Source organism: Syngnathus acus, chromosome 1, assembly GCF_901709675.1.
Source record: "Syngnathus acus chromosome 1, fSynAcu1.2, whole genome shotgun sequence".
Taxonomy (NCBI): domain Eukaryota; kingdom Metazoa; phylum Chordata; class Actinopteri; order Syngnathiformes; family Syngnathidae; genus Syngnathus; species Syngnathus acus.
The window spans coordinates 2,996,067-3,009,480 of NC_051087.1; the positions used below are offsets into that span (position 1 = coordinate 2,996,067).

At 42.1% G+C, this 13,414-nt stretch overlaps 5 protein-coding genes across 10 annotated transcripts in view; 3 read left to right on the forward strand and 2 right to left on the reverse strand.

Moving 5' to 3' along the window:
- lef1 (lymphoid enhancer-binding factor 1) overlaps positions 1 to 1,935 on the forward strand; it is a 34,913-nt gene extending 32,978 nt beyond the window's left edge. For all 5 annotated transcript variants that reach the window (XM_037251497.1, XM_037251506.1, XM_037251491.1 and 2 more), the window contains one exon: positions 582 to 1,935. In XM_037251497.1, coding sequence (XP_037107392.1) covers positions 582 to 661 — 80 coding nt within the window. In that variant the 3' untranslated portion in view covers positions 662 to 1,935. The remainder of the gene's footprint in view (positions 1 to 581) is intronic.
- Positions 1,936 to 3,050: 1,115 nt separating this feature from the next.
- Positions 3,051 to 5,510, reverse strand: hadh (hydroxyacyl-CoA dehydrogenase). The gene is made up of 8 exons (XM_037272115.1): positions 5,321 to 5,510; positions 4,602 to 4,730; positions 4,372 to 4,529; positions 4,096 to 4,222; positions 3,905 to 3,994; positions 3,769 to 3,841; positions 3,491 to 3,607; positions 3,051 to 3,414 (listed from the first exon to the last, which is right to left on the reverse strand). Exons 1-8 carry the CDS (start codon positions 5,435 to 5,437, stop codon positions 3,296 to 3,298), a joined length of 930 nt encoding a protein of 309 aa, XP_037128010.1. The 5' UTR covers positions 5,438 to 5,510; the 3' UTR covers positions 3,051 to 3,295.
- Positions 5,511 to 5,710: 200 nt separating this feature from the next.
- Positions 5,711 to 8,713, forward strand: LOC119121579 (P2Y purinoceptor 1-like). The gene is made up of 3 exons (XM_037249333.1): positions 5,711 to 6,703; positions 7,275 to 7,607; positions 8,186 to 8,713. Exons 2-3 carry the CDS (start codon positions 7,275 to 7,277, stop codon positions 8,711 to 8,713), a joined length of 861 nt encoding a protein of 286 aa, XP_037105228.1. The 5' UTR covers positions 5,711 to 6,703.
- Positions 8,714 to 8,748: 35 nt separating this feature from the next.
- LOC119134795 lies at positions 8,749 to 10,913 on the reverse strand. Of its 2 annotated transcripts, none has more exons than XM_037271977.1 (3): positions 10,703 to 10,913; positions 9,869 to 10,133; positions 8,749 to 9,495 (listed from the first exon to the last, which is right to left on the reverse strand). In XM_037271977.1, the coding sequence occupies exons 2-3, from the start codon at positions 10,130 to 10,132 to the stop codon at positions 8,827 to 8,829; spliced, it is 933 nt and encodes a 310-aa protein (XP_037127872.1). In that variant the 5' UTR covers position 10,133; positions 10,703 to 10,913; the 3' UTR covers positions 8,749 to 8,826. The 2 variants fall into 2 exon arrangements, with proteins under 2 accessions (XP_037127872.1, XP_037127777.1); XM_037271882.1 differs by having other exon boundaries at positions 10,643 to 10,913.
- Positions 10,914 to 11,630: 717 nt separating this feature from the next.
- On the forward strand, positions 11,631 to 13,369 carry ndufb6 (NADH:ubiquinone oxidoreductase subunit B). Its single transcript, XM_037272424.1, has 4 exons — positions 11,631 to 11,924; positions 12,125 to 12,217; positions 12,736 to 12,780; positions 13,232 to 13,369. Exons 1-4 carry the CDS (start codon positions 11,745 to 11,747, stop codon positions 13,298 to 13,300), a joined length of 387 nt encoding a protein of 128 aa, XP_037128319.1. The 5' UTR covers positions 11,631 to 11,744; the 3' UTR covers positions 13,301 to 13,369.
- Positions 13,370 to 13,414: the final 45 nt, after the last annotated feature.

Below are 13,414 nucleotides of genomic sequence, written 5' to 3' on the forward strand. Positions count from 1 at the left end.
TTGCTCCTGAATCCTGGTGTTTGTGTCGGCCAGACCTTGTGAAGTGTTGGCCCGTTGCCGACAGCAACACACACACACACTCATACACTCTGCTTTCCCCAAGCAGGAAGGCCGAATCGTTTCATGTCTGCGGTGTCTAAAAGGGTGGGAGTTTTTTTTTTTTTTGGGCTTTGCTGGGTTGTGCTGGGATGTCAGGATGGGGTTAGGCTTAGAGAACATGTGGTGAAGAGGTTTCAAATATGGCTAACAAGAAGATGCTAACTTGAGAACTGATGTCAGTGATTAATATTTCATTTATTTATTTATTTTTATTTGTTTATTGAATTCCGGCCCAAATAAGCTGTGTAATCGAGATGAAGTTGTCGTTTATTTGGGGGGGAAATATAAAATGTCTTTTTTATTTTCAGTAGGCGTGTTTGTACTTTTGAAACTTGAAGCCCCTCATCTTTTACAAGTCCAATTTTCCATTGATTGCTATTTGTACATCTTTGATATGATTATTTTTTTTCCCTTCTTGGCGCAACTCCTTTGTGTTGCTATGGCAATAAGTGACCACCACTCATGTCTTTCTGTCATTGCAGGAGGAAAACGGAACAACTTCTCCACATGCAAAGCGAAGGCAGCCGCTGCGGGGCCTCTGCTCGAGATGGAGGCCTGCTAAGATTCCATGAAGAGCCTCAGAGGACCAGTACACCCCCCCCCCCCCCTCCCCAAACCGACATCCGCCTCCCTTAACTACTCCACCTGCCCATCACTTATCACCTGACACCCCCGAAAAGTTCCACCTCACATTCTCCTTGCTGGAAAGACACTGACTGAACACGACAATCACCATCACTCACGTTCTTTCACTCAAAGCGTCCGTGTGTGTGTGTGTGTGTGTGTGTCACTTCCTGTACACACATCCGCGCACACGTAAACACACACCACCTGCACACTCCAACTAAGTTATTGTAAGTTATTTGTTACCTCTTTTGTCAAATTCAGGAGCAAGAAACCTACAGACTATAACAAATAAATTAAAGGTTGAAAAATAGGTAAGCACAAGTATTGGTAATAAATGTTGACTATATTTTTCCATAACTGTAGTTTGAGGCCCTGCTCAATTGGTTCGGGTCGACATTCCGGCGACCATATTGGGGTTCCCGCCCCCTCCGATCAAACGGACCAATCAACTCTTGTAGATTGCACTAAGGAAACAAGGAGGGATCTCGTCTCATCTCATCGCGACACTTTTTTTATTTTAAATTTGTTTTATAAGTTGGACCAGTTGGTTGGCCAAAAGGATCAACCTTTTTTCATTTTCTTTTTTTTTTTAATCTTGAGCCCTAGTTTTTAATTTCATGGTGTAAATTTTTTTTAATATTGTTTTTTATATATATAAATATATATATAGTGCAAAATATGAACGTAAGCTTTGGAAACACAGGAAAGCCATTTCTTCTCTTGAAGGCTTGTTTTTGTTTTGTTTTTTCATAATCTTACAATCTAATGCTCTGTGTCTGTGTGGGTGTACTTTTCCTTTTTCTTGGGTTTTTTTTTTCAGGCGACATGCGAGAGTGAGGTCTATATTTTATTGATGGACAAACAGACAAATGAAGCAGATATTATATATTTACCCCAGCACTTGGCAGTCTCTTACATTGCAATGGACCTTTATTTCTTTTCCTGGTGGCAAAATAGTGAGCGCTTCAGTTTTTGTTTTGTTTTGTCACCGCTCCCACCACGCAAACATCTCTGTAATTAATATTTCCTCTATTTTACTATTGCTCCACGATGATGATGACTTTATCCCGTGTTGATATGATTTGGGGTCTCTGTTGTCTTGGAGAAGCACTTTTGCTTCCCAAGTGGTCGTCTTTGAACTGTTTCCACATTTTCTTTTTTGTTGTTTTTTAAGAAAAATCAATAAAAAGGCACCATTTGCTCATTTGATCACTCGTGTGTTGTAACCAAGGTGTGGCAGAATTATTTATTAGTCTTTTTTTTTTTTCTTTATATAAAAAAACCCCAATTCCAGTCCTCAGGATCCGCATTCCTGCATGTTTTCGAAGTATCCCTAACCCTAGTTTGAACCCTACTTTGAAACCAAATCTGAAATCAAAATGTTAAATTAGCGTTCAAAATATAAAATATGATCACGTTTGCAATCCATTCCATCTGTTTTCTACCGCTGAATCCAGCCAATCCCAGCTCCCCTTCGGTGTACAGAAGGGTGACGTCAGGTCGGACAAAAAAAAGCGCGATTTTTATTGGACAACAACGGGGTCGTGAGAGGTCAAATTCCATCCGCTTTATTTAAAATTTCAGCTAGCTAGCTAGCTGGTGTGTGCCAGGCAAGCAAGAAAGATGACGAAGAGAAAAAAAAGATGACGATTTCCGAACATTTCAGAGTGAGTGGACCGAAGAATTCGCATTTACAACAACTAAGGTGACTTTAATTCAGCTAGTTTTGCTGGCGCATTAGCAATTGTGAGGAAGACATTCACTGATGGCAAGTATTTCAACATTTATGCTTGATGTGGCTAATAAACTTTTGGACGACTTCACGGATAAAGAAAAGATACTCAAACGGATAAAAGACATGCCTCTGTCAGCAAGAACCGTTCACGATCCGGCCATTATGACTGATGAGAACCTCACCGCATATCAACCGGACTACTAAGCCATCAGCAAAACGATGCAGCCCCAGAAGTCTCATTAATGGTGAGTTTTTTTTTCTAGACTTAAGTATAAAAACGTTATTAAAAAGAATACATTAGTACTCAAAAAATCGTTGGTCTTAATTAAAATACATGCATTTAATTGTATTTAGCCAATCGGGTTTTTTAAAATGGTATGGCTCTCACAGGATTTGTTTTTTTTAAAATGGGCATTTCTGCCAAAAAGGTTCCCGACCCCTGCCCTAACCCCAGTATGAAACTAGTTTGAAACCCTAACCCTAGTTTGCAACCCAGATCCTAGTTTTAACCCTTCGCACAAACACACTCACAAAAAAGTCTTACTAGAGATACAACAAAAACCATGCTTGTATAAAATTAAGGTCTGTGTTTAACATAGTAAAGTCTTTATTGTTCAAATGTATTTGAAAAACAAGCAACAAGCGATAAGTGACAAAAAAATTCCCTCGATCCATTTTCACGTATGATCGATAGTTCACATGGGGGTAGTGCTGATCTCAGCTCAATCAGGCAAACAAGGCACATATGATTGAAAGTCACATTATCATTGAAGCAACATTGATTTCTGCATTAGTCTTCTTCGGTTTTTGTCGCCATTCCTTACTATAGTGAAGCTACTTGTACTTGTAGAATCCTTCTCCCGTCTTTTTGCCAAACTTGCCCTCTGCGACCAGCTTGTTAAGCAAAGAGCTCGAGGTAAAGAGAGGATTCTTTGCATCCATGGCGCTCCACCCTGATGACAAACAACACAAACCCTTCAAACGCAACTCCAGATTCATCAGTCATCTCACGACAACATTTTAACCCACCGTCTAAAATGAACTTGGCTGTATCTAAGCCCACATAGTCCAGCAACTCAAAGGGTCCCATCGGGTATCCAGCACCGAGCTTCATGGCCACGTCGATGTCTTCTTTGGAGCCGTGACCTGCAATCATTTGGTTGCTATGACATACTAATGTGATATGACATTACCGCTCTAACTCTCAAATCGGGTGGAGCATTGTTTGAACGTGAACGATTCGGGTTCAAAACGATTCTCTGGCTTTAAATTAAAAAAAAAAAAAAAAGGCAAGAGCGGTTTCCCACCTCTCTCATGGAGCCGCACGGCCTCCATCATGTAGGGGACGAGCAGGCGGTTCACGATGAATCCCGGTGTGTCCTGAACAGGGAGCGTGCTGGATAAGATGATAGCTTAAGAAAAAACGACAACACTCTGTCCTACCTTGCAAGACACGGTCGTTTTGCCCAGCGCTTTGCTGAAGTTCACCAGGGAGTCGAACGTCTCCTGACTCGTGGCAGAAGTTCCGATGACCTGTGAGGTTTGATTTTTGGGGTTTTTTTTGTGGCAGGAAGTCCACATAGTGAAGTGAATAAGGTGAGGAGAATAGACAAGACTCTGTTGTGTCAAATTACCTCGACAAGTTTCATCATGGGGACCGGGTTGAAAAAGTGCAGGCCGCCAAAGCGGTCCAGTCGGGAGGTGGCGCTAGCGATGTCACCGATAGGCAGCGACGATGTGTTGCTGGCAAATATGGTGTGTCTGATGAAGAAAGAGTCAAAATGGGAAAATACCAGAAGAAATTGAAAAACTACATCTGTATAAATTGAATATGGTGGAAAACTTTATTTATTTGACAATTAAAAAATTTAAATATGAGATTCTTTAGCAAAGGGGTACAGGCTGCTTACGCTGGCGCCGCTTTGTCAAGCACGCTGAAAAGATCCTGTTTGACTTTTAGGTTTTCCACAATGGCCTCCAGCACGAGGTCCGTACTCTGGACGGCGGCGGTGGCGTCTGTGGCGGTGGACACGTTGCGCAGAACTTTCTCAATGAACGCCTCACCCGCCTGGAGAGAAAATGTAAGCACCTCTGGTATACAATTTGCAGCTCTACTCTTTCACCATGATCGGGCACTAACCTCGGGCTTGTCAGCATACTTTTTCTTGACCACTCTCTTCAAGCTCGTACCCATATCCTTGACTGCCTTTGTTAAGATGGCCTCTGACATGTCCACCAGCGTCACCTGGTGGCCGGTCGACGCAGCAACCTAACAAACATCCACGTAAGAGATAGCGGGCAAAGCAGCACACAGGATGCTATTCTATTTTTACTTTCAACAGTGGGTGACTTATTTTTTTTTTTTTACAGTATTTGTTACCATATTCCACCATTTGTATGCAAACAAAAAGTTACGCCCCCTTTAAAGAACGCATTTAATAGTTGATTTATCATGTTGACAGTTTGACTGTGAAATTAATTTTTAATACCACGATCCTAGAGGATGAATTAAGACAACACATAGGACCTAAAGTCCGAAAAGATGGACAACTATTGACTTTAATAGTTAAAGAGCAACTACGCGGTGATAAAGCGGGTAGGCGGCGACATCTGGTGGCCATAACTGCAAGTGCAGTTAAGTGGAACTCAATATTTTGAACTTGGCACGATTTGTCCACTGAATGACAAATCTTAACATTCCAATGTAAATGTTTAATGAACTGCAGCACGGCAACAAATAGTCCAACTTGTGCTTCAATATCCTAGATGTGTTTTTCGTGAGGGCACTACACTCTCGGTGACACTCGCTTAGCCACCTAGCCGCTCGGCTAACACTCAAAACGTTCATTTTTGGCCCACCTGAGCGATCCCCGCACCCATTTGTCCACCACCGATTATGACAACATGCTTTATGGCCACGCTCCTGAGGGCCGATGAAGAGAAAGCTCTGCAAAACTGGTGCCCGAAAAATGCCATGACAGCTGCCTGTGTTGCGGTTCACCTCGCTCCGCAAATCCAGTTGCGGCCGTTAGGGTAAAGGCAGTTTAGTAATCTTGTGTTTCGTGACTGCAGATTCGTCAGACGCAACATGGAAATTGTCGGACTGCAAAACTGTTCAAATCTTTAATAAACACGTGGAACGAAACATCTCGTATACATTTTCGACTGGCTGCACGAAATTGAAAACAATAAAAAAAAATATATAGCTGGTATTTCTTTTTATTTACTATTTTTTATCGTCTACTAGTAGACAGCGGGATTTGAACCCGTGACGCAAAATTATAAACTACCCGAGAAGCCTGATCGTTTAACCGCTATGCTACATAACATTTAGTCGGAACCAGGCAAATTACATTATTTGAAAGAAAAAGTAATTTATCAAGCGAGGGTACGAGTTGATCTCGTGCCATTCGGAATGAGTGGGGAAAATATTTGCTAGAAATTTGTGAATTTTGCAAAAACATTTTTGGAATGAAAAAAAATGGAAGCAGAATATTTGAAATATGTTGAAATTGGAATGGGGTGAATCGGATGAATTATCTGGTAGCACGTCGAAGAATGAGAAGAATAAAACAAAGAAGCGGAATAATAGTTAATGATGTATGTGTGACGGCAGATTTATTACTGACAGTGATGCTTGGAGAACTAGTTGAGAGTCCTGTTAAAATAATTTTCTTGTATTGATGACAAAAGCCAGTGTAGTGATTTTCTCTTGACAACATATTCAATAAAAAATGCATGAACATATTTAATAAAAATAAAAAAAAGCATGCGTAAAGACAATTAAGTGCCTCGATGTGTCGTGTCATTAATTTCGTGTTATTTTAAAAAGGAGTTTTTTCCCACTCTAGTGCCATCTACTGGCTCAGGTGGGACACTGAATCACTTCATCCCAAACGCCACTTTAAAATCTTTCATTGTTTTCTTTTTAATTCCCAGCAGGCTTTTTAAAGTTGGAGCGTGGCTGGTAAGACGTTGCGTTAGATTTCTCAGCTTGCGTCACCTGTTTGCGCCAGATAGCCAGAGGCGCCCAGAACATGGGTGAGCTCCAGTTGCCAACACAGACGCACAACGTCAGGGTGACGTTGTGCGTCTGGCCACGCCCCCTTCGCGCACCCGACCGGACCAACCAATGGACTACCAAATTCACCCTGTTTTTATTCTCACAACCTGCTGAGAAAATTCTACTTTCCAATCCATGCTTTGACTTGAGGCTGCTGCGACTTGCTCCTGCCAATCAAGGTAAGAACTGCAATTTTTGTGTGTCCCATGTGAGAGAAATCCCCCCAGCATTGGTTCACCACTAAACTGTTATAATGTGACAGTTAAGACACATTTTGTTTTATTTTTCATAGCATATTCTTTTCCTAAAATACTTTGTGGAAATTGTGTGGGTTTTTTTTTCATATCACGGAAAATTTTGTACAATGATCTGGTCATCAACAATAACGGCAAATTAAAGAGGAACAAACAAACTTTATGCAAACATTTACAACGTTTGCTGTTTTTCTGTAAATTACGTGACTCGTTTCGAGAGAAAAAAATCCACTACCAAGGAATCTAGAATGGTTTTTTATTTATTTATTTATTTCAGAAAATGCTTACATTTTCATGATGCTCATATCCTATTGGGTGTTAACAGTATGCATATTTTCTTCACATACTACAAATATGTCGTGTAGATTATTTGGCCGTGGGTGCAATTTATAGTATAGCAACATTAATGATGCGGTGTGATAATACAACTGTTTTCTTGCCAATTCTAAATTTTGAAAAGTGAGTAGCTGACTGCTAAATTTGCCTTCTCTCCAAGATGAACTCAAGTGGCACATTCGCCAGCCCTCTGTGGTACCAGTACCAAATGTGCGCCATGGCCCCGTACGGCTTTGTCTTCTACTACGGCGTAAAGGTGTTCAACCTGGTAGTGGGCACCCCCTGCAACGGCCTGGTCATTTGGCAGATCGCCGCCAAGAAGAGCGACGCGTGCACCTCGGACGTGTTCATCATCAGCCTGGCTGTTCTGGATGCCTACTTCTGCCTCATGATGCCCACCGAGCTGCTCAACTCGCTGCTGCTGGACGACGCGCGCATCTGGTACCTGCAAAGGTTCTCGTACGGCGTTAAGGACCTAGGGGTGCTCTTCTTGGTGAGTTTGATGTCACGCGATAGTATAGTTGTCAAACCCAAGGCCCGGGGGCCGGTTACGGCCCGCAAATACAAATTGACATCACGGTTAGGAGGAAGCAATTTTCGAATCGCAGAGGCCGTATTCGTTAAGTCGCTATAGGCTTTATTTTTCCAAGTGACATCATGTCAATAATTTCGGTGCTTACGTGTAGTTCGTATGTTTTCATATAATTGTTTCCTGACCCGTGAATATTTGAAGTGATTTGCACCATTGTTATAATCTGATTTATGGGTCAGTGATTTATGCCCACATGATTGGTTGAATTCTTGTGAAGCTGATTTAATGAACACTTAAAAAAAACTGCAAGTCAAGGCGTTTCGACGTTAATTGCGGCAGATCTTGGAATTGAAATCGCAAAAGCATTCTGCTACGCCGGAACGTCAATTGGAATTTGATTCGTCAAAGTAAGACTCAAGAATTCATGCGATACCCACGTAGATGGGATTTTTTTTTTTTTATGGCCCTCATGCCGGGGATTTTGAAACGTTCGCAAGCAACAAATGAATCTGTACTACAATGAACAATATCTGTTTTAGGTGTGTGTTTGTGTGGATCGCCACATGGCGGTGGTCCACCCCGTGTTATTCGCCAGCAACCAGAAGAACAAGATTCGCACTGGGATTTCGGTGGCCACTTGGGCCGTGATCATGCCGTACGCCCTGGCTAAATGCATCCTGGGCTCAAGGAGCGTCAACGGTGTCTTCAGCGGCGTGGTGCTCTTTGCGTTTGCCGTCATGGTGCTGTGCAACATCTCCGTCATCTGGGTGCTGCGGCGCTCCGTGGCCGGCAAGGAGGTCATGCACCCGGCCAAGAAGAGGGCCCTGAAAATGGTGCTCATTGTCCTGGCTATCATCGTCGTCAACTACCTGCCGCCCGTGCTGATGCCCTTTGCATCTTACTATTCCCTGATGGAGTTCACCTGCCAGATCCGAATTAGCGTGTACTCCATCATGGACTTGAGCTGCAGCGTGGAGCCGCTCCTCTATATCACCAAGATGGAGTGCGTGGGAGGTCGGGGGTGTGGCTGCTGCGTTGCGAGGACGCCACACTGCATCGATGTCTGACACCGCCTCCTACTGAATCTTTGTTTACCCCTCTATTTTTGTTTTTCTCAACCATTTTTATTTTCAATAAGTCACCAACAAAGTTGTGACAACCTCATTATTGTAGAGCTCTACTATAAGGTCATCTTGGCATACATCTCCTCCAAACTTTCCAAGGACGCTTCGGGTCCGTCCTCTGAGGTGACGTAACCAGGATACGAGGACACGCACTGCGGAGGCGCCGGCTGCACGCTGTGATTTCCTTCCCCGGCAGACAGCAGCTGAAGCAGCGGAATCAACTTTGCGTGTGCATAATTAATCTCAAAGCCCTCGAAGATGAGACCCACGCCCCATGCCCCCAATCCCTTCTCCAGGAGATGCGACACCTTGCGGGCGGCCAGCACCAGCCCCTCGTAGTCGCTCTCCCTCAGCCCGAATATGTCTGAGGACAGAGGACGGCGTGGCACGAGCACGGTGAAGCCGGGCGCGTTGGGAAACGGGGTGAGGAAAGAAACATGGCCCTCGTCTTCCCACACTCGCCACTGCGGCTCCTCGCCCCGGACGATGCGAGAGAAAAGACCAGGATGGGACTGGTCGTCGCCCAGGAACGTCAGGTTGGGCGGTGCGTCCGGGTTGGGGAGTTTGGCACGGATCCTGGCCAGTATCTCATCCAGACGAGCCTGGCTCCAGCGAGGCGCCGTCTTGGAGGTGCAGTAGCCCGGATCGTAGGAGTGGTGCTCCTCCTCGCCTGCCTGGTGAGGATGCCACTGTGCAGCCAGGCCGTGCAACGGGATGACACGTATCTAGAAGATTAAAAAACACAAGTAACACACCGTTAGAACGTATTTCATTGTTTCCCCCACCAGGGAGAACGGAAGTCTTCAGTACTTATTTCGATGGGATTCATCATGTCTTTGTAATAATACACAAATTATTTTGTTCAGACAGGTAAAAAAAACAGGTAACATCTTAATTTTTTTTTAAATTGTCACCTATTTGTGTTTTCTTTGGTGGAACATATCCTCAGCTATTCAATGAATACCGGACTTATTGTGCAGGCCACTAGATGCCATCAAATCCAAATTCTTATCTCTAAACAAATTTGTGTCTAAATAGCGTTCATGTTTCTCACCTGTAGTAGTTTATAATAAATACATTGGTCAAGGAAGTGCACACCTGAGCAGGTCTGTTAACATGGGGTCTGGTGACCAGGGCACAGCGATGCACCCGGAGTTTGTCGCACAGCAGCTGGGCCACCGCCCTGCTCCCCAGCATCCAGGACAAATACTCAGCCTCCTCCAGGTGAAAGATGCTGCCCGCCTTTGTTCCAGGCACGCGGCGCTCCAATATTACCGAGCCAGGCGTCCACGGTCGAGGGTGAAGGTAGGCCACCAGGCGCTCCGACTCCCAGACAACATGGCGATGGGGACTGGTAGACATTCTGTTGAATCAGGAGGGGAGAGAGTGTTTTTGCCATTTTAGGGTCTCCATTTTAGAGTCTACACACCCCTGTTCAATTACCTGTTTTTAAATAGAGATATCAGATCAAGATCCCTCATTTCGGTAAAATAAATAAATAAAATAAAATATGCATAAAAATAGATTGCAGATATCGGGAAGTCATGTTTTTTGTTTACTTTCGTACTGAAGGACATTTGACTGCTTTTGAAGCGTTTGCTTAAATACTAATACTTTTAGCAGAACCACGACAAACTTCATATTTCTTTTCCGAATGGTAATATAAAGATATTAGTTGTGTTGTGTTCCTGTCGGAACTTGATTGTGTATGTTATTGAAGCTCAATAAAAAAAAAAAAATCTTTTAAAACGGCCGTAAATACCAGCGCTTAATGATGACGTCAGAAAACAGGAGTCGACACACGACTAACCTTTTAGATTTTACCTAAGACAGTATGAACGAAACTTTAAACGTTACTTTAAACAAACATACCGTGTGCTGATAAACCTCACAAACAGCATGCAGGTGGAAAACCCTCCGACTCAAACTGACCTGATTTTAGGCTCGTGACGGAGTGTCGCGTGAAAGGCATAAAGAGAAACAATCACGCGACAGCAAAGTCAGATTCGTCATAATTTTTTTTTTCCTCAAATGAGAAGTGAAAGTGGCACGTTTCATTTCAAGTTACAAAAAAAAAAAAAAAAGGATCTTCAATATTATACCGCCCAGAGCCTAACACTACTCTGGGTCTGATTTCAGCCAGTATCGCCCCCTGGAGGCAGAGAGAACAGGAACGTGACGTACAAAACTATGATTTGATAACCGGTCAATACAATAGATATTTTTTTCCTCTAAATATTAGGCATCGTACCTGAATTTGCTGTCATTGATTAAAGTCCAATGGTCTTGCAAATTGGATCGTTAATCTCCTACTTTTTTTTTTTTAGGACAACAGCTACGTATGTGTCCATAAAAATCTCTTTGCAGTCTGTGACGTAATCAATGCGTGTGGTGTCGTCATACATAGCTCCCACTTTAATACAGCAGTTCGGTCATATTGCTGGCATCAATTGATTTAGCTTGTACCATAGCAGAGCCATATGCAATGCAATAACTGAACAAATGATGGCATTACAATCATTTCCTTCCAGAATAATCTTTTAAATGTTTCAAAGTCAATTAAGACAAATAGGTTTGAGCAGTATAAGTCAATTGTCAACACCGTAATTATTACGGCGTAATAGCAGTCCTAAAATGTCACAAAAATTGGCTAATTAAAATACTATTTGAATGATTTTTTTAAGAAAATAATCAGCTATTAAAAACAGTAATAAAGCTATAGTAATAATTATTTCATTATATTGAAGATAACATAGAAACTAATGAATGTTGTCTTTATTTTTAAACAAGATTATTCAGAAAAATTACCCCTTGTAATGTGCAATGTCTGTTGCACGTAATCATTCCGTGCGGCAGGTGTCGCTACTAAACTCGTATAGTGGAAAAACCCACATCCGGTCTCGACGCGAAGTCCTCCATGTTGTCATTGGACCTTTGCTGAGGTTGTTGAAGAATATCGGATAAATAAACGACAATGTCTGGCTACACTCCGGACGAGAAGCTCCGCTTGGAGCAGCTCACTAAGCTCCGAAGGCAGTGGCTGAAGGACCAGGAACTCAGCCCCAGGGAGCCCGTCGTACAAGCGAAACCACCCAGCGCAGTCACCAAATTCTGGGCAGGTTTTCTGGAGCCCAAGAGCCAGTGGGGGCTTTACGTGAGTGATGCTAATAACTTCAATTATAGTCCGATATATGTGCATTTTGTCACTCATGGAAAACAGGAGAAACGTCAACTAGTGGAACAGTGTAAAATTGCCAGCTTTAAGCATGACTGCTAATGATATTTTTTTGTCACCGCCTATTACAGTGCTTATTAAGAATTGTTTTTATGTACATGACATGTTTCTCATTTCAGACATACAAAGCCTACAAAGGGAGCGTTTTCGCATTAACACGCTTGTTGATTCCTGCTTGGGTCGTCCACTACTACGTCAAATATCATGTTGCTGTAAGTTGAAGCTACTATTAAATATCACATATAATACATACGTTGAGGAGTGAAAGGGTGCATTGAACGTTTACGTTGGGAGTTCGAGATGTAAAAGTCTCTTTGCAATAATTTCTAGAAACAAAAAAAGATGTCAAAACGTGCTGCTTCAAAGTGTTTATTGCCATTCCTAGTGGAAGTTTGCTGTAATGAAAAATGTAATAGGTTGGCTAACAAAACTTGCAGTTATAATCCTTTAAGGAGTGGATATGAACACAAATGGTGCAGCAACTTCTTTAGACATAGAATTTGATAATACAACTGTCCTTATGCCCTGCCCTGTGAATGTTTTTGTAAAGAAAACTCAAAATAATCGATGTTCCTGGATGGTGCTGTAACAGATTAATGGCATTTGTATTCACTTCAATAAGGAACATTTCAAAAGATACAAGTGTTTTGAATTACTTGGAAGGTCACAGAGAGAAAAAAAATAGTATGTAACCTCAAATAACTATGTTTTGTATTATTTTCCTGGACAGAAAAGACCATATGGCATTGTGGAATTGAAACCCAAGCTTTTCCCGGTAAGTATCAATTTATTTACACATTATACATCTATCTTGAAAAATATGCTTTTATTGTGTTTCACCTCTGTGGTGTTTTGTTGGACATAATGACAAAACTGAGAAAAGTAATTTAAGATTTTTATGTATACTTCTGGCCTTATGCTTGTCCTTTTTTTTCCTTAAGTATAGCATTTGTATTGTGTTGTTACAAAGTTTTTAAGGGGAACTTTGTTCATTGTGTGTGCCAGCGCTAGTCAAATTGTGGTATTCCGCTAAATATTGCATAAGTGTTATATGAATTGAACAAAATAATTTACCACTCTTCTGCAATCTCAGGGTGCCATCATGTTGGGCAATATCACCCTCTGCTGGGATGCAAATGAGGACAGGAAATATAGATTTATTAGTTTGGGCCTAATGTAAATCCCCTCTTGATGGAATAAAATCTTTGTGTATCTTTTTTGTTTAGGGTGACACTATTCTGGAGACAGGCCAAGTTGTGCCGGAACTCCCCGAGAGCCACGATCATCATCATTGACCCATTGAATTTGAGAAATGTCTGTTTGTAAAAACTGTGAATATGCCAATTAAAATATAGATAAAGTCATATGTATGAGTCTTTTTCTAACTGTTAAATGTGTGCTTGTTTAAA